The sequence below is a fragment of the Ranitomeya variabilis genome, chromosome 3 (assembly GCF_051348905.1).
Source record: "Ranitomeya variabilis isolate aRanVar5 chromosome 3, aRanVar5.hap1, whole genome shotgun sequence".
NCBI lineage: Eukaryota > Metazoa > Chordata > Amphibia > Anura > Dendrobatidae > Ranitomeya > Ranitomeya variabilis.
Window position 1 is genome coordinate 713,289,224 of NC_135234.1, and position 21,411 is coordinate 713,310,634.

A 21,411-nucleotide genomic window follows, 5' to 3' on the forward strand; every position below is an offset into this window, starting at 1 on the left:
CAACCCCAGAACAGAGACTCAGAGGCCCGGTACCGGGTACCCCTCGGCCCTGCGACAGTGGGGGCGCTGCACAGCATGTGCACAAAAAATGCGGAATGCATTATAATAATAGAATGCTTAATGTAAGCGTTTTTTTTTATCGGTTTTATCACATTTTTATAGCGGAAAACCATCAAAAAAACTCGAAAAATCCTGAACGTGTGCACACAGCCTTACAGTGACAGATCTCCTTCGTTATTTTCCTTTTTTCTAAATTCACCATCTGCCATATTATCTTCCTACTCCCACGCCCACAACTAGAAGATTCACGTGAATCACAAGGTACAGCGTTAATCTGAAAAGTCAATAAATCCATCTTCCAATACTTGACAATGTGCAGATTATAAGAGCATTGCATACAAACAATGGATAGGAAAGATTGCTGTAAAAACTACATGATTTATATTGTTTCTCTCCTCTTTTCTACGCTCGGTGAGCATTGTCAGTGGACTTTAGATTTCAGATTTTGGAAAAGTCAGCGACCTCGGTTCCACTCTTGGCTCTATGAACAGTTAACAATAAACTTATTAACTAACGTTAGGACTTGACTGTGCTCTTCTGGAGGTGTTACACATAGTTCCTGCTTTTGGGTCAGAAGATGGATCTGGAAGCTATAAACTCTATGAATTATGAGCAATTCCTGGACATTTTTGGAAATGTCATTGAGAAATGTCCAATGATTACAGCCGCAGTGTGGTCCAGGCGGCCGTTTTCTAGCTTCTGTGATGTGGAGAACAGCGTATATGAATTTATTGAGTCTCTGCCAAAATCAGGTAAAAATGTGGACTGTGTTTCTTGAATAGAAGACTATGGGCCCAATTCATTATTGCATTTGTGCCTGTTTTTTTTTAATTCTACTTGTTTTGAGCCTTTTTTTGTTTGCACCAAATTCATCTTTCCATTTGCGCCCTTTTTGAAATTTATTTTCATATGGATTCACCTGAGGGGTTATTTTAGTTCGTGACCAAGGACATGATTTAAGATTTCCAGATGTTTTTGCCTGATTCAATATTTCCCTTTCAAAAATGTGCAAATGTACTCCAGTTATTCTACTGAAGTACAGTTGCAAATTTACAATTCTACCCTGGAGTGATTCTATGTAAGCCAGCATAATTTGCGATATTGTGCAAAACGTGTGACTTGGGTGAGGTCACACTGAAGAGTTGCCTTGGTGTGACCTCACCAAAAGCATCCCAGTTTTGTGACCCCCTTTGAGTGTGAAGTGAGGTCCCAATGTAAAATCTCCAACAGGACCCTCAACTAGCAAGAGTCTTTCATAGTATTGATCTTCTCAAATAGGCCCTCGAGGCTCCAGGGCCTGGGAGCGACTGCAACTCCTGCACCCACTGCAGTTATACCCTTGGATAATGGAGTAGAAAAACTTTTGTTTTTAAGTCAGTTGACCTGTTTGATATGTCTTCCCTTTGCCTTGTGGCCATTTCATGGCTGAGGTGGAAAAAACTCTGTCCAGCTCTGACCACTGGAGATGGAGCGATGGAAAGAGCCAATAGTGGCTCAGCTATGCAGTTCCCGCAAAGCTTGAGTTTCTTTTTCTTTTAAGATCATTTCAGTCAATCTACAATGATGATGTATTTAATTATTTAAAAGGAACCTGACAGGAGATTCTTGCTGACTGGACCATGAGTCAGGTATATTTTACTCACAAATTCTGTCAAGAAAACATATATTTAAGAGCCATCCGAGGATGATACACCTTGGCTAAGTAGTCCAAGGCTGGTCGCTGACTTCTTCACTCTGCCCCAGTTTCTCAGACTGACTTATCTCTCCTTATATAGGGTACATACACATAATGAAAAACCTGTCAGCCTACGGGAACATGGTGGAGAGAAGCCGCTGGCAATCTGCCTTGGACTAGTCAGTCGAGACACATTAGCTAGACTTGCCAACTTAATTTTTTATGTTTTCTGGACAACTCATCTAAAAATCACGGGCAGACAATATTTTTGACTGAAACATTGCAAAATTATAATAAATCATTAAGATTTTAGATTCTGGAAGTCCAAAGCCCAGAATAGTGAAATGAAGACATTAGCAAAATTTGTTGTGAACTGTAAAATGATGATAATTACAGTTTTGAAATTCCATCAAAACTCCTACAGATTAAAAAAAAAAAGTCTGTAAAAAAATGCCCCCCTTTTTTTACAGACTGTCCACGAATTTCCGGATAGTTGGCAAACTTCCTTAAGACCAAATAACTTCTTAAAGCCAATGCAGAAAACAAAGTAGCAGAGAGGCACCTAGTTCTCTTGAGGTTTCTATTGTTTTGATAAAAATAAAAAAGTTAATAAGTTATTATTACCCTTGATAGTTTGGCAGGACAGCAGTGCAGTAGGGTCTCCCATAAACACTAGGTGTCGCTCTTACACCGTCTCATGATTTTATATGGCATTCAAAGATTTATTTTTCTTGTTACTTACAAATGTTTAAACTGAGTAATTTTTCCGGAAATAACAACACACCAAAATCCGCCATGTAACCTATATGTGTTTTCACTGCACATATTGCACAGAAGGCAGCGGATTTCACACTTTGCATATTAATTAAATGAAATGAAATCAACTATGAAAATCTACTATATTTTAGGGCTCGCTCACACTTGTGTATAAATCTGGCATTCACAGGATACCGCGATTTCTGCTACGTATAACAATGCTCTGCCATTGCTGAATATAGCACAAGCGATCGGATGATCAAAGGTTCCCCTAAAGGGATTAACAAAAACGGTGAAAAGTTACAAATATATAAAAGTTCAAAAGTTTTACCACATAAAAAATAAAAAAAATTACACCTATTTGGTATCACTGCTTTTGTAACAGTCAAATCTATAAAAATATGAAATATTAAATAAATTACGGTAATCTGAACGATAAAAAAATCTAAATGCTCAAACTGCCAGAATTGCAATTTTTTGGAAATGAAAATAGCAGAAAATAATGTAATAACAGATGATTAAAACATGGTATCTGCCCCAATATGCTATCAATAAAAACATCAGCTTGGGGCACGAAAAAAACAAAGCCTCACACAGCTCCATATCTCAAAAATTGAAAACGTTACCGCTCTATGAAAGTGACGACACAAGCAAAATTTCAGGTTTTTTTTTTCATCACTTAAATAAAACAAAAACTTATATATTTTGGTATCTGCGTTATCATACTGACCTGGAGAATCATGTTGTCAGGTCATTGTTACAGTAAAATAAAAGCTGTAAATAAAAAAATAAAAAAAAAAACAATTAAACTATTAAATTTTTTTTGCTATTTTGCCACACTTGGATTATTTTTCTCCGCTTTTAATTATATTATATGATAAGATGGATGGTGTAATTATAAATTACAAGTTGTCCTGCAAAAATTAAGAAAAAAATGTATTGCTTTTGGAATAAGAGGGGAATAAACGAATGCGCAAAAATGAAAAATCACCTGGTCCTTAAGGAGTTAAGCAACAAGACACGCTGTAAAAAATTTGAAAATCTGCTATTTTTCTGGAAAGCTGTAGTTTTGAAAATCCGCAGCATGTTTCAAATAAGCTCCTAATTTTTTTCTACCGTGAATGAGTGGGATTTGTCGAAACCTTATTTACTCACATTGCAGCGTATCTGGTTGCAAATGTTAGGTGCGTTAGAAATTTTTGAAACTGAAAAATCTCTTTGTACTTGTGAATTGGGTATTTTCTACAGTCAGTTCATATTTCAGACGACAGAGACAAGAAATCTGCTGTGTGTGAATTTATTCTTAAAAAAATATTAGACCCAACAGGAAGGAAGAGTATTAAGAGTGGACTTAGGCATGTGCAAATTTCGTCTTTTTCTGTCTGGTCCGCTCTGTAATTTGCCTGAAAAATTGCTTAATTGTTAAAATGAATGAACATATATACTGCAATGTAAAAACAACCTGCTGTTCATATGTTCGCATCTCGGCTTCAGGAAAATGGCCGCCGCGATCTCCATCTGCGCATGCGCGGCATCCCACGGCCATTTTCCTGAAGCCCCGGGAAGCAAAGCACTCCATCTGCGCACGCGCGGCCTCAGGAAGATGGCCGCCGCCACGGAAAAAACGGTGAATAGCGCAGATCGCTCTCTTTGTCTGCCGCTGCGCAGTGCATTCGGCAGTTGCGCATGCGCGAACCACTACGCCAACGCCGGGAAGAAAAGCAAGAGGTGGGGGAGAAACAGCGATTTCACCACGCCCATTTGACCAGACCTGCGAGATTGACAGCCAAAAACGGCGACTTTACTAAGGTATTTTGGCAGCAAAGGTGGGGAATCGGGATAATAAAGGCACTATTGTACAGCACAGCTCAGGCCCTATTGAACACTATTTTTACCTCATATTGAAAAAACGGGGTGACAGGTTCCCTTTAATGGGAGTGGGTGTTATATCCATGGATGACAAATGTTATTTAATAGGGGTGGATGTTATATCCATGGATGACATGTGTTATTTAAAAGGGGTGGGTGTTATATCCATGGATGTCACATGTTATTTAATTGGAGTTGGTATTATGTCCATGGATGACACGTGTTATTTAATAGGGGTGGGCGTTATATCCATTATGACACGTGTTATTTAATAGGAGTTGGTACTATATCCATGGATGACACGTGTTATTTAATATAGAACCTACAATTAAATTACCGTAGCCAGACCGGAGAACACCCCTTAGGCTAAACACTTTAAACCTAAAACACAAACTTTTTTATATATTGTAGAATCCCAGAAAAAATTTATATATATTCCCAATGTATTATATGACAATAATCATACAGTCAGAGGAGTTCGCTGAAAAGATAAGGGGATTTCTGAATTTATCCATATAAATCTTTATTAAATATATCAAATGCAACAAACATCTATATAGACAAACAGTGTTTATATATAGGAGACAGCTAAAATGATTTCCTGGCATAACCAGAGATGGATAGTCTGACGCCAGGAATAGGAGAAAAAGATCGTGTCCCACCAAACAACACTATGCACCATTAGGTGGAGTAATGACTCCACAGAATCTAGTCTGGATCATGTCATATGATACCAAATGATACAGGTTGTAAGTATTGAGCAATCTACAATAGACTAAGGGTACTGTCTCACAGTGGCACTTTGGTCGCTACGACGGCACGATCCGTGACGTTCCAGTGATATCCATACGATATCGCTGTGTCTGACACGCTACTGCGATCAGGGACCCCGCTGAGAATCGTACGTCGTAGCAGATCGTTTGAAACTTTCTTTCGTCGTCTAGTGTCCCGCTGTGGCGGCATGATCGCATCGTGTAACAAAGGTTGTATACGATGTGCGCACAGTAAACAACGGCTTCTACATCGCAAATACGTCATGAAATTATCGCTCCAGCGCCGTGTATTGCAACGTGTGACCGCAGTATACGACGCTGGAGCGATAATCATACGACGCTGCAACGTCACAGATCGTGCCGTCGTAGCGACCAAAGTGTCACTGTGTGACAGTACCCTAAGTTAGACGTGTATTGTATCGGCTGGAAGCCCTATCAGAAATAATTAAAGCCTATGGCTTATGGCTCTCTCCGTGGAATGGTTAATAATAAATGGAACAAAAGCCATCCATAAAGTCATAAAGAAGGGCCATAGTTTAAATATGTAATAGGTATTTACCTTGCAACATGATGATCACCCTAGCGCAGTGATGTTGGTGGGACACGCCGGAAAGCCTCGACGCGCGTTTCACCGCCCACGGCTTCGTCAGGAGGCGTAATTAAAAGGGGTAGGGTCAGGGGTATATATGTGCAAAATGTGTATGACTTAATGGTCATTAGCGAATCAGCGTATCTTCCGAAATAGGGAGGGAGGGTTAGATTACCAAGCCGGCATGCAGTGCGTACGGCTAAGGAAAGGATATACGTCATAACCCGCCGTTGTCATGGCGACGCGTCTAGCCCGTCGCACCACTAAGAGGAGGGACGCATAATATACGTCAGCAGTGCCCGAATCTAAAAAATCCCCAGCAGGTTGGCGCACCTTCACGCACGATACTCCGCCCCCCGGGGGGGCGGGCCAACGCGCGACACGCATGATGGGAAGGAGGACTCGCGTCATCACTTCATATCACCATGGCAGCGCAGCCGACCCATCACACCACAAGGGGAGGAATAGCACATGCGCGATGTGCGCTCACGCATGGGTAAGTATACATGATGTCTTATGGCAGATCAAATAAGAGAGAATTATCAAATACAAGATATAACTGTCCACAGAAATGAAACAGGGTCCACAAAGGTCAGTCACATCCCTGGCTTAGGTATTATTTTACGCTAGGGTCATTCCAAATAATCACAGAATGGTAAAATATATATGAACTATACAGTAGTTAGCAATGGACATATCGTCCACACACGTCTTGTGCGCCCTCATATGCTAATTTGTTCCTGGGGCTGTGGGAGAGGGATACGGTCCTTGACACACCTGGTCACAGCTTTGTTGTCTCGTGGCTGCGGTACATCGACAATGTATTTTTCATTTGGCAAGGCTCCACGTCGCAACTTGATTCATTCCTAGGTCATCTCAACAACAACTCATTGAACATCAGATTGACCTGGAAATACAGCCAAAGTTCAATAGATTTTTTAGATCTCCAAATCCTTAAATCTAGCGATGGTACAGTATGTACAGACATTTTTAGGAAGACAACTGCAACAAATGCATTACTGCATTTTTCATCTTCACATCCACCTAAATTAAAGAGTTCCATCCCCATAGGGCAATTTTTGAGAGCTCGGCGCATCTGCTCAACTGATGCTAGCTTCCATAAACAAGCAAAGGACCTGCACCAAAGATTCAAAAATAGGGGTTATCTACTCAGAGATATTGCTAAAGGCTATTCACGTGCCATAAATATAGATAGAGCTAACCTACTATCTAAGCCATCTAAAAAGAAAGGTACATTTACAAATACAAAACCCAAATTCATCACTAGATTTAATTCCAACTGGGCCGAAATCAACCAAATCTTTAGGAGGCACTGGCCTATATTACTAACTGATAGAGATCTGCAAGGCCAAATAACTTCATACCCCTCGATCACTTGGCGCAGGTTCCAGACCCTGGGAGATGTGTTATGCAGGAGTCATTATATACCTCCTAAAAACAGTTCCTTTCTGAACAGCGGTAAAGGATCCCCATGGGGCAGCTACCCATGTGGAAATTGCTCGGTATGTCGTTATATCATCAGGGCAAAAGAATTTTCAAATTCCAAGGGTGATGTGGTGTACAAGATAGTTCACCACATCACTTGCAACACAGAGGCAGTTGTTTATCATGCCAGCTGTCCCTGTGGATGCATATATATTGGAATGACAACCAGACCCCTGAAGATACGAATCCAAGAGCATATTAGGGATATAAAAAATGCAATGGACTGCTCAGAACCACATCTCTTGAAAACCATCCCGAGACACTTTTTCGAGCATCATAGATGTAATCCAAAGGGCCTTATAGTCCGAGGTATAGATCACGTCTATATGGGCATCCGAGGTGGTAACCTCAAACAGAAACTGTTGCAAAAAGAAACACGCTGGATCGTTACCCTAAATACAATAGTGCCTAATGGCCTTAATAAAACTGTCAGCTTCAAGTCCTTTCTTTAATTTTAATTTAAAGTGCGCTATTTTAAGAGGGTCATGGAATTTTTTCTTTGGCTTTATTTTTGATTCTATATTCTAATCTATGTTTTGCAATTACAGATTTATATTCTTTTTGGTATGGTCCTGACGAATCACCTGTGTGCTGCGTTTCTGACTGAATATCTGTCTGAATTAGCATCTATGGACATTTTTGTAAAGAAATAAATAAAGAAGGGGAGAAAAATCTAGGACGATTTTAATATGGATATACGATAAAGCAAGAAATACCACCTGGATCAAGATATTATTACTGAGACTATTATTAACTCGATATATTCAGGCTATGTTCTTACCATCAGGAATTGCCTGATAATCTAGATCTATACGCTTTTATGTGTGTCTAGGTATGGTTTATATATCTGTATAACAATAGAGGGCTGATTTACGGACTGTCGTTATATAATGGTATTTGGATACACATATTGACAACGGCTTTTTCCCCCCGTATGTGGGGATGCTGGTATGTATAGAATATATAAGTCTTTTAAGGTGATGGTTTATATCGCTCATGTTCATTCACCCATATGTCCATTGCTAACTACTGTATAGTTCATATATATTTTACCATTCTGTGATTATTTGGAATGACCCTAGAGTAAAATAATACCTAAGCCAGGGATGCGACTGACCTTTGTGGACCCTGTTTCATTTCTGTGGACAGTTATATCTTATATTTGATAATTCTCTCTTATTTGATCTGCCATAAGACATTATTTATACTTACCCATGCGTGAGCGCACATCACGCATGCGCTGTTCCTCCCCTTGTGGTGTGACGGGTCGGCTGCGCTGCCATGGTGATGTGAAGTGATGACGCGAGTCCTCCTTCCCATCATGCGTGTCGCGCGTCGGCCCGCCCCCCCGGGGGGCGGAGTATCGTGCGTGAAGGTGCGCCAACCTGCTGGGGATTTTTTAGATTCGGGCACTGCTGATGTATATTATGCGTCCCTCCTCTCTTTGGTGCGACGGGCTAGACGCGTCGTCAAGACAACGGCGGGTTATGACGTATATCCTTTCCTTAGCCGTACGCACTGCATGCCGGCTTGGTAATCTAACCCTCCCTCCCTATTTCGGAAGATACGCTGATTCGCTAATGACCATTAAGTCATACACATTTTGCACATATATACCCCTGACCCTACCCCTTTTAATTAAGCCTCCTGACGAAGCCGTGGGCGGTGAAATGCGCGTCGAGGCTTTCCGGCGTGTCCCACCAACATCACTGCGCTAGGGTGATCATCATGTCGCAAGGTAAATACCTATTACATATTTAAACTATGGCCCTTCTTTATGACTTTATGGATGGCTTTTGTTCCATTTATTATTAACCATTCCACGGAGAGAGCCATATGCCATAGGCTTTAATTATTTCTGATAGGGCTTCCAGCCGATACAATACACGTCTAACTTAAGGTACCTTTACACTAAACGATTTACCAAGGATCACGACCAGCGATACGACCTGGCCGTGATCGTTGGTAAGTCGTTGTGTGGTCGCTGGGGAGCTGTCACACAGACAGCTCTCCAGCGACCAACGATGCCGAGGTCCCCGGGTAACCAGGGTAAACATCGGGTTACTAAGCACAGGGCCGCGCTTAGTAACCCGATGTTTACCCTTGTTACCATTGTAAAAGTAAAAAAAACAAACAGTACATACTCACCTTCTGCTGTCTGTCACACGTCCCTTGCCGTCTGCTTCCCGCACTGACTGTGATTGCCGGCCGTAAAGTACAGCACAGCGGTGACGTCACCACTGTGCTCTGCTTTTAGTTTACGGCCGGCACTCACAGTCAGTGCGGGAAGCAGATGGCAAGGGACGTGTGACAGACAGCAGAAGGTGAGTATGTAATGTTTTTTTTTTACTTTTACAATGGTAACCAGGGTAAATATTGGGTTACTAAGCGCGGCCCTGCGCTTAGTAACCCGATATTTACCCTGGTTACCACTGTAAAACATCGCTGGCATCGTTGCTTTGGCTGTCAAACACGACGATACACGCCGATCTGACGACCAAATAAAGTTCTGAACTTTCAGCAACGACCAGCGATATCACAGCAGGATCCTGATCGCTGCTGCGTGTCAAACACAACGATATCACTATCCAGGACGCTGCAACGTCACGGATCACTATCGTTATCGTTGTAAAGTCGGTTAGTGTGAAGGTACCTTTAGTCTATTGTAGATTGCTCAATACTTACAACCTGTATCATTTGGTATCATATGACATGATCCAGACTAGATTCTGTGGAGTCATTACTCCACCTAATGGTGCATAGTGTTGTTTGGTGGGACACGATCTTTTTCTCCTATTCCTGGCGTCAGACTATCCATCTCTGGTTACGCCAGGAAATCATTTTAGCTGTCTCCTATATATAAACACTGTTTGTCTATATAGATGTTTGTTGCATTTGATATATTTAATAAAGATTTATATGGTTAAATTCTGAAATCCCCTTATCTTTTCAGCGAACTCCTCTGACTGTATGATTATTGTCATATAATACATTGGGAATATATATATTTTTTTTCTGGGGTTCTACAGTATATAAAAAAGTTCGTGTTTTAGGTTTAACGTGTTATTTAATAGGAGTTGGTATTATACCCATAGGTGACATGTGTTATTTAATAGGGGTGGGTGTTATATCCATGGATGTGTTGTAGTTGTACAACTGCTTGATAGTATCCATCACAAACAATTGATTACATCCCCGACAATTACTTTGGTAATGTTTTCTGGATGTGCCCTTGCAGGCTACACTCTGCATTGACTTAACGCAAATGTTGCCATAAAAGTGATTGTGACAGGCCACTTACCGATCATGGGTTATGGCTCATTGTCTTCTCTATGAACATGCATATGGAGGTGATGTGCGATATAATGCACTGATTTATTAATGGTGCTTCCATGTCTGTATAATGTGGTGCGGGGTGGTAGCTTTGAGTGAGGTACTCATCTCTTGTGCCCCGGCATGTTACATGAAGGTGGAATCCTGGCTGGGTGTGTGGACTTGTGCTATGAGGAACGCTATACCCTTGCTGGTTGCATGTTACCGACGGCTTGGGTTGGCCAGGACCAGATGTTGAACAGTTTATTGAAGGAGACCACCAGTCAAAAATAAACTTTTTACTGAACAATAACTACGTGGGGATTATGTACAGTAGATAGATAAACATTTCCTTCTCATTATGGAGCATTTTCACACACAGTCTTAGTTCCTTTCTTTAACTTACTTGCTCTCTATCTTCACTGTTTCACCTTCTTTCACCACAACCCAGCTCAGTGCTACAGTTCAGTGAGTGACAGTTTTATTCTCATCCCGCGATTCCACGTCTTCTTTCCCATCAAGGGACTTAGATTGCTAGTATGGCCGGTACTTAGCTTCTCTGCTACTGACGCCTTGGAACTCCCACCAGAGGCACTCTCGTCGTCTCACATTCAATGTTCCCTCCTGGCTCGTTACCTCCCTGAGTTATAAATTTGGAGCAGCACTGCTAGGCATCCTGACCCCAGACCCATCTCCAGTGCATCACTTCTGTCTTTCTGTCACTTCTCTTCTCTACTCTGGATCTCGCTATCCAGTGCCTTGGTCTCAGCTCACTTTGGGGACACTCAACTCAAGCTCCACTGCTGAGTACTCAGACCAAAGGTCTGCACTAGCTGCAAGCTGGGCCCTGTCTGACTCACTACCAGGAAGTCCTCTCTGATCTTGCTACATAGCCCTTCTCTTTCTGGGCTAGTCCCAACTCTTAACTCTATGGATGCCTACTCACTGCGTGATGCTGGGCAAAACACAGATTCATCACATGACAATGCAAAACATTACAAAGGCAAACATTGTAATGCATCACATCACAACAACACACGTCTTCAAGGGGCAACAAGGACAGCATGTCCATCTTCCTACATCTGCATCCTGTACCGAATTCTCATCAGCACTTGCGCCAGCCAATAGACTGGTGCACCACTAGGATAGTGGGCCAAAATTAGTAAACACCCCCATTGTCTGCCCCAGTATAATCCTTTTTGGAAATTCGCTTTAGATTTGGCGATTTCTCATTCTTGCTCTTTCATTTTTTTCTTCACCTTCTTCCAAGAGCCACAACTTTTTTATTTTTACATGGAAATAGCAGTGTGAAGACTTGTTTTTGTAGGATGAGTTGTAGTTTTAAATGACACTATTCTTTTGCCAAATAATGTACTCAAAATGGAAAAAAAATCCCAGTGCAGCGAAATGGTGAAAAAAAATTGTTTTTTTTAACGTCATTCGCTGGATTGTCAAGATTTTTGTAAAACAATTAATTGTTTTTTTGTCACCATTTTCCAAGAACCATAACTTTTTTAAATTCTTTCTGTTGATTAAGATCTTGTTTTTTTTTGTCTGGCAAGTTGACTGATTCATTTATACCAATTTACACATGATATTTTGATTTTCTTTTTTCATGTATCTTTTTAGGAAGGTGTGCTGACCCAAAAATTACAATTCTGGCGTTTCCATTTTTTTTTCTCTTACAGGGTTTGCCATACTTAATACTTAAGGATACTTAATTTTACATTTTAATAGACTTTAAAAATGTTTAATTTTTTCATCTCTGTACTTTTCTTTGGTTTTAATGAGTTAAAAGTGGATGATTCAAGTTTTATAAAAAAAAATATTTTTATTATATATTTAAAAACTTTTTTATTTTTTTCCTTTCGATTAATCACCTCTTCTGTATAGTGCAGCACCATAGTATTGCAGTATATAGTGTATATAGAGCCTAACCATGGTGACACATCGGTAACCCTTGATTGCGGCTCTAAATTTAATTGCCACTGTTTGTGGCATCTAGATGATTAGATGCAATTAGAGCTTAGCTTAACACCACTGGCATCTACCCCTTGTGGAGAGGCCTCAGCTCTTGAGCAACCTCCATACTTGTGGGCCCCAGCATGGACGTACTGGTACATTCTGCACTAAGGGGTGAAATATGTAATAGAAAGTACTTCATTATTTTCCATTCATTGTATACCAATTCCCAACATGTCCACCAGGGTTACCAATGACTTTATTATTATTATTATTATTATTATTATTATTATTATTATTATTATTTATCAAGAAATCACAGACTGACAACATTTTTTATGGATATATTGGAAAACCTTAATAAATTACTATGATTTTATGTGATACATGGGTACAGCCTGTAATTCTGATATGAAGACATAAGCCACAGTCACTTTGAACTGTAAAATAATGATAATTGCAATCATAATAATCTGTACAATCTTCTCTGGCTTGTACACATCACATTTTTGAGAAGTTGAGGAGGGAAAATGCCCTATTTTTGCGGACTCTCCAGGAATTTCTGGACGGTTGGCAACCTTGACGGCCGGTTTGTGGTGCTTGGAGGGTTAAGAATCCACACTGACTAGACAGGTTACTTACTAACAAATAACTAGTGATTAACCTTTGTGTATTAGACAGTAAACACTATGTCTGCGGCCAGTGTCATTGTGTTACTTCAAACATTAGGCTGCAGCGAAGATTTCACTTATTTCTCAGATGTCTCCACATTCTTCCAATATGATGCGGGTTTCACAGGTCATAATCAACACAATGTCTGGATGTGCTAAACTCAACATCCTCATAGGCTTATATAAGACTGTTAAAGGGGTTGACCAGGCTTGAGGTCCAGGTCTGCAGTCACTCTATGCGACTGCAGACTTTGTGAATCCTCACAGAGCATGCTGTCATGATTCTCTATTGCCTGTCTTGGGAGCAAGTGGACATGTTACCGCAAGTATGCAATTTGCACACTATTCGCTCGATTTATCTGTATTAAGCAAGGCATACTTGCGGCCACATGACCATCTGCTCTCAGAGCCGCAGGATCTTGACAGCATGCAGTGTGCAGAGTGACTGTAGACTTGAACCCCAAGCCTGAAGAGCCTCTATAAGTCCAGGTCAGGAAACCTGTGCCCAGTTTAGACAGGACCGTGAATGTCAGATTTGTGAAACTAACTTTAGGACTCATTTAGACAACAGTGACTTTTCACCTATGCAAAAAATAGTCTGTGCTTCATCAGTGCTATGGATTCAAGTTTCATCAGTGTTTCATTAGATACAAAAGATGCCAGCATGTCCTTCCACCTGAAAAACTCGCCAGGTTTGCAGACAGGGTCTGCACATACCCTAAAAGCACCTAAAGGACTTAACTACAAAAATCAGCCAAATCCCCCAATATTGAAAGGTTCGGCCGATAGTTTAATATATCCATACACCCATGTGCCACTGACTCATAATTGTCATCAGAGATAAGAATTCACCATGTCCGATTTCAAGGCCCCCATGCACATTACACTAATGTCAGCTGAACTCACCAATATCGATGGGTTCGGACAATAATCTAATGTGTATGTGGGCTCAGGCCATTTGATAGTCAGGAAAGATGTTAATTGGACATTTTTGACTTTAGACTGCTGATTGCATTGTTCTTCCAAAGATAAGCCGCCAGCTGACATGTTCAACTGAAAAAGTGCTTCTCTTGTTTGGCTGACATATATGACCTCATTCAGACGGCTGCATTTTCTACCATCAGTACATGAATAAAACACCAGAACCATAAACAGTACATGAATACATAGTAAGAACCATCATCAGTACATGAACACATCAGCAGAATCATAATCAAAACATCAGTGAATGTATGCATCACCAGAATCACCATCAATACATGAGTACAGCACTAGAACATCATCAGTACATGAATACATCACCAGAACCATTTTCAGTACATGAATATAATTCCAGAATCACCATAAGTACATGAATGCATCACCAGAACCATCATCAGTGCATTAATAGAACACCAGAACAATGCTCAGTACATGAATGCATCACCAGAACCATTATCAGTACAAGAATATAACATCAGAACCACTATTAGTATATGAATACAACATGAATTTGCAACTCCCAATATAATGGTAAGGAGATTAGACTATTCACAGTCACAGCTCATCTTTGCAGACTTCCCTCTTCTTCTGCCTTCTGCATCACATTCCAACACGGTACGCTTAAAAATAACAGTATCATAATAATTCTGCCTAAATAAAAATAACCATTCAAGCTAAATAAGCTCTATGTTATGCCACTGAACAAATAATTGCCCCTTACTGTGCCCTCTACACAAAAAATGACCCTCACGGTGTCCCTCTTATGATACATGGCCTCAGCATTATCCTCTCCTATAAAATACTCTCACTACACTATTTCCCCCATATACTATGACCTCCACACACCCCTTATAAAGTACAACTGCCACACTTTCCTCCCGTATGAATTATGCCCACCACACACTTCTTTATGAACTTTGATTTTCACACTGTGCCCTCAATGCTGTCACCTTTTCACACAGTCCTCAAAATATAGCCTTACACCATACTGAGCCCTCCGTTCACACTGTCCCTCACTCTGCTCACTCTTCACAATGTTCGAACCACATTGACCCTTCTACAGACTGAGCCCCACTTTATACTGTCACCCCTATGTTGCTCCCTCTCCATACTGAACCTCATCTTCACACTTTCACCCACCACACTGTCTTCTCTCCATACTGAGCCCCTTTTACACTGTCACCTCCATGCTGCCCCTCGCCGTACCCAATTTCCTAATCACACTCTCTCCCAACATGTTGTCCTTTCTCCATACTGAGCCCTCTCTTCACACTGTCCCCCTCATGCTGCCCTTTCTCCATTGTAAACTTCTCATGTTGCCTCATCTTCATACTGATCCTCTCATGCTGCCCTCTCTCCATACTGAGACCACCATACTACCTAACTCTCCAAACTGAGTCCCCCATGCTGCCCCTTCTCTAAGCTGAGCCTATAATACTGTGTCCCATGCATGCTGAGCCCCCCAATCTGCCCCTTCCTTATACTGAATCTCCTATGATGCACTTTCTCTATAATAAACCCCCAACACACTGCCCTTTTTCCATATTGAGCCCCCATGTTGCCTTTTTTCATACTGAGCTCCTCATGCTGCCCTGCTTTCCATGCTTAGCCCCCCATGCTGCCTCTTCTCTATGCTGAGCCTCTTCTACTGCCCTCTTTCCAGGCTGAGTCCCCACACTGCCCCTTATTCATACTGAGCCCCCCATACTGGCCCTTCTCTATACTGAGTCACCTAAGATGCCTATTCTCCACAGTGGGCATGCCATTCTGCCCCTTCTCCATTCTGAGAAGAAAAGAGAATAAATACAAATGCATTAATTTACAATATATTAACACCTTACCTTGAGGAGTTCTTTCCATCCATTCACCGAAGCTTTATTTTTCCTATTGCCTACCAAAAACTATTTATTCCACAAAATTCAGCAAAGACTGATTCTGCATGTGTTTCCTTCTTAGAGTGTTTTGTAATGTCGGAGTGAGAAGATTTTGACTTCTTAAATTCTTCTGTTTTGCTGTACTAGTCCATTAAACTTTATTTTGCAGGTTAAACTACTTGATTGTCATAAACATCACGTTAACAGAAATATTATCGATCCTATAATAGTCATCAACATGCACATCCTGTTGTAGAGTATAAAGATATAGATATTATCTATAAGCCCAACCCTTCATATATTTGCAATCTATGTAAACTTTCTTGTACGTTAGCTCTAGATAATACCTGTTCACAACATAGAAGCTTCTATCGTAAATAACCTGTGACATCCTTTTACAGTTACAGTGTTTTGGTGAGATAAAATGCAATGAGTGCGAACATATAACCGTTAAAATATAAATTTAATTGAAAACTCTAAAATCACACCAAAAAAAAACCTTAGAGCACAAATAGTGATACACATACAGATAATATCAAACTATATTTCATAAATTACTGTTTTGATAAGTCAAGTAAAGTCAAGTAAAGTACACTCACAAGTGCTCCAACAGAGCGCCACCATCCTTGTCTCCCCTGGCACTTATCAAGATAAAGGTGAAATGGTTAGGGGAACAGGGGGACAGGTGGGCTGGATAAGCTCTATAGGAGAAGGCCCTGGTACTACCACACATGGCCTAGGGCGACCTACATGCCTGCCAGCGGAGGTTGGCACCCTAAACACGATATTTGGCGCCCCCGCTCCATGGAGGCTGACCCTCACTTACCCTGCAGGCCCTGCGCTAATGTGTCTACAGGGAGCCTAGACTAGACAATAAGCAACTAGACTATAAGTAGGGAAGGGATGTTGGATACCACGTGATAGAAAAGGGTAGATGTTACTTATCAATCTGATGCATTATGATGTTCAAAAGGTTCTATGCCTCTGCCTCGAAGCGTTTCTCCTTTGGTGGTTCATCAGGAGGCTATGGTTCATACATATTAGGTATAGATGCTGGAGGATAGTCAGAAGCCCACACCACCAGTCAAACTATACATAGATTGTATGTGAGCAAATTTATGGAACGTCACAGGCGCTGTTGTCCCATTATTTAACTTATTGGGTATAATTGGGGGTGCATTGGAGGATATTTACTAAGCTATTTTGCACCAGCTTTCTGGTGGAAAAAAAAAGACAAATTCATGTATGGTGCAAAAATGTATAACTTTTCTTCTAATCATTTCTAAAAAGTAGTCAGAACTTAAATGGAGTGGAGGGGTCAACAACAACATGAAATATTTACTATAATTTATGCAAAACACTGGCATAAATTAGAGCTCAGAGCTGACCCAAGATGTGCCAAATGTATTAAAAGGTGTGGAGCTCCTTATAAATTGAATGCTTCTTGGTTCAGCAAACTTCTGTTTAAGGCTGGAATCTTAAAAACGATCTTATTAAATTCTTCCAATGGTGTAGGGTCTTAATTACTTCCGTTGTATTTCTGGGTTTCCCAGCTTCTTCCGATAATTCAAGAACTTTCCGTTAAATTTATGAGATGGGGGTGTGCATATGTGTAAGGAAATTAGACTGGGCACATGGACTGATGTACATGATAACAATCTCTGAACAGCACTGAGGGATTTGTTGTTGCTATATAAAAAATGGAATATAGGATGTTTAACCTACCAAAAATCATGCCCTACCAAAAATCATGCCAACTCTCCCCAACAGGTCAATAAAAAGAAACCAGTCACTTTTTCTGTCCTTATCACTGGTCAATTCCTTCTAATCTCTCCTAGTGGAGCAGACAAATAAATATTTAGGTTAGTATCAATTTTCCACCCAGAAGACCTTGACAAAATGACCTGGCTCTAGGTCAACGTCTGTTTCAGTGCAGTGAACTTTATTTGGCATTGCTATTCATTGACTCCATCAATTGCAGGAAGGTGTTGCCAGCAGGCTGAATTACACAAATTAGGGATGCACAAAGGCAAAAGACCTTCTTTCCAAAGAATCAGTCACAGATTAGGAAGAGGAGGAGCAGTGAAGAGGTCCAAGAATAAAGAGAAAGTACCTTGTCACACAAAAGAGGAGGAGAATTGGAAAGGATGAAAGAGAAGAAAAGCAAAGATAACATCCTGTAGGAGAGGCAACACTCCATATTCATGTCCTCACTGTACAGGCCGGTCTGGAATGTTCTCCATATGTCCTTCCTACTTATATCATATACAGTGGGGAAAAAAAGCATTTAGTTAGCCACCAATTGTGCAAGTTCTCCCACTTAAAAAGATGAGAGAGGCCTGTAAGCAAGGTGATTTTCTGGATTTATTTTCTCATTTTGACTCTCATAGTTGTGGTCTACCTATGATGTCAATTACAGGCCTCTCTCATCTTTTTAAGTGGGAGAACTTGCACAATTGGTGGCTGACTAAATACTTTTTTCCCCACTCTACAGCTGATGGGTCACACAAAAATTCCAAAGACAAAATTATCAAATTATTCCAGATCAAAATTTTTCTGGATCTAGTGTACTGAGAATTTAATTACCTACATGGAATTTTCCCGGATAGAGGGCAATTTCATAAATTTGCTCAACTTGTGCAAGTTAGATTTAAGGTTTTGGGGTTTTATCATAGACAATTGTTAAATAAATAATTTAGACATTTCAAAATAAAATCAGTAGGAAAACTAGATAAAACTCCTGAAGATTCCCAAATAATGGCTCCTGGCAGCCCTTTATCAATTTGCCTTGTAGGATCCTTTAAAGAGGATGTACCAAGTTTGGAAGTTACCCTTGGTCCATGTGATAGGGGAAAACTTCCCTATTGCTGAGGGTCTGACTGTTGACGCCTCCTCCTGCCTCAAGGGAGTGGTGGTAAGAGCGCACCTCCACTCCATTCATTCTCTATAGGACTGCAAGAGACAGCCAAGACCAGCATTCGTCTGGTCTTCAGCACGCTCATTAAGAATTAATAGAGTGGAGCTGCACATGATTGACCAATGTTTCCTCCTCATTGGGCACTGAAGAGTCCTAGTTCTCGGAATTTGTAAGGGTCTCAGAAGTCATTTACCTGAATGTGCGTCCTTGGACATGTCTACAATATGGGGACCAGAATAGGGCAGTATTACAAGATCAAGTACAGTATTACAAGATTACAAAGTCACATTACTACAAGAAGGGGACCAGTATGTGTCATTAGTACAAGAAGGGGACCAGGATGGGTCATTACTGCAAGAAGGGCACATTGCTACAAGGTGGGGACCAGGATAGGGACATTGCAACAAGATGGGGCATTACTACAAGATGGTGACTAGGATGGGGCATTACTGCAAGAAGAGGACCAGGCTGGGGGACATTACTACAAGATGAGGACCAGGATGGGGCATTACTACAAGAAGAGGACCTGGATTGGCAACATTACTACAATATGGGGACCAGGATGGGGGACATTACTACAAGATGAAGACCAGGATGAGGCACATTACTACAAGATGTTTGCAAGAATTACTATATTGTGCTAACTGTAAGACAATATCACTGTATGTGGCAAATTGGGGAAAACAAAATTGTACAAATAAAAGAATAAAAAAATGAAAAATGATTTTGCTACAAAAAATGCTGTTTTATATGGGAATGAGCAACATATGGAGGGCACCATCTAAAGGACTAACAGTCCCATGCCAGGGGATCAATCCCACAGCGTACAAAAACACAGTGGTAATAAACTAAAGAAAAAAGCGTACGCTGGAGAAAGGGAGACCACCCAAATATATATTAACCAATAACCTTTATTACAAAGTGCACACAGACCTACAACATTTATAAAAACATTTAAAAACAGAATTACACAATATACTCTGTAAGATGTAAAAAGCCCCTCCCCACCTACTCATAGTGTCAAGTAATAAATATAGATGTAGGGTAAATATAAACTCCAACAATGAGGTAGCGTGCCTGTATCACAAACGCAACCAATGCAGATGGCACCTATATAATGAAAGGTGTCAATGTAACTAGATAAAGAGGAATCTAACTCTAAATGTGCATATAGAGTACAACCATATATCAATTAAACAAGTTAGCCCAGCTACCACGAGTAACTATTGAACATGACCATGAAAATGCTGTTTTATATATGAACTAACGTAAGCAATAAAGCACACGTTTGTTATCTCCACATTCATAAAAACCCAAGCTATAAAAAAATTAAATAAACACTGCAAAATGTTCAAAAAGTATAGAAAAAAGGTACCACTAAAAATGTCACTTGTTTCCTGCAAAGAATGCGGACCCACAAATTCAAATTTGTTTCCATGTGAGGCCCATATACCCAGTCGAGATTGAGACACCTGCTGTAGAGTATGGCTTCCAAACCTTGGTACAACCCACTAATTCAGATAACTTATTAACTCAGTGGTGTGAAATGTGGGCAGCACGGTGGTTCAGTGGTTAGCACTGGAGTCCTAGGTTCAAATCCCACCAAGGACAACATCTCCAAAGAGTTTGTATGTTCTCCCCGTGTTTGCTGGGTTTCCTCCGGGTTCTCCAGTTTCCTCCCACATTCCAAAGACATACTGATAGGGAATGAAAAAACAACCTCTAACCATGTGTCCTATTACAGCATATGGACGTCATAGATTATGGTCAGTTGAGCTCCTACTTGGGTAGTTGAACTGCATGATTCATCGTTCATGTGAATGACCAGTATGTAATATTACATTTTCTCTACAGAGGATGTTTGGATGAACATAGCTAACCCCAGTCATCACAGGTGATTTTTTTGGGTTCCATGCAGTGGTTTAACTTAAAGATTGTGGACCACAATACAACTCCAACAGGGCCACCAATTACACAGATCTTTAATAGTATTGGGCCAAAGAGACCTTTTAGGCTTTATCCGAGGCTCCAGTGCCTGGGTTCAACTGCAACTGCAGCGCTCCCACTGTCGCAGGGCCGAGGGGTACCCGGTACCGGGCCTCTGAGTCTCTGTTCTGGGGTTGTCACGGTAGCTAGACCCGGTCCGTGACCCTGCTGAGGGGCGTACAATGATAGGTGTGCGTGATGGTGATGATGTTGTGATGGTGCGGTGCAGGTTGCAGTAAATAACGAGGACACCAGATTGCAGTCTCTTTACCTCTTTACTGAAGGCTTCAGGATCCTCAATCCGGAATACGGTTAACCGGGCTGCGCAAGCCTGGCCGGTCCGATGGCACCTCCAGAGCTCCCTTTGCAGGTGGAAATCTGTGCCTACCTTCTAGCGCTTGTGTGTTGTAGTCCTTCCCTGCTAAGCACCACGGGATAGTCCTCACAACTGTTGTGTCTGTTTCTCGTGTTCCCTCACAA

The 21,411-nt window shown here is 41.0% G+C and overlaps 1 protein-coding gene across 1 annotated transcript in view; it reads left to right on the top strand.

Moving 5' to 3' along the window:
- Positions 1-615: 615 nt before the first annotated feature.
- URAD (ureidoimidazoline (2-oxo-4-hydroxy-4-carboxy-5-) decarboxylase) overlaps positions 616-21,411 on the top strand; it is a 37,815-nt gene continuing 17,019 nt past the window's right edge. Inside the window, exon 1 of the mRNA XM_077299825.1 lies at positions 616-812. Within this exon, the coding sequence (XP_077155940.1) occupies positions 638-812 (175 nt within the window). The 5' untranslated portion in view covers positions 616-637. The remainder of the gene's footprint in view (positions 813-21,411) is intronic.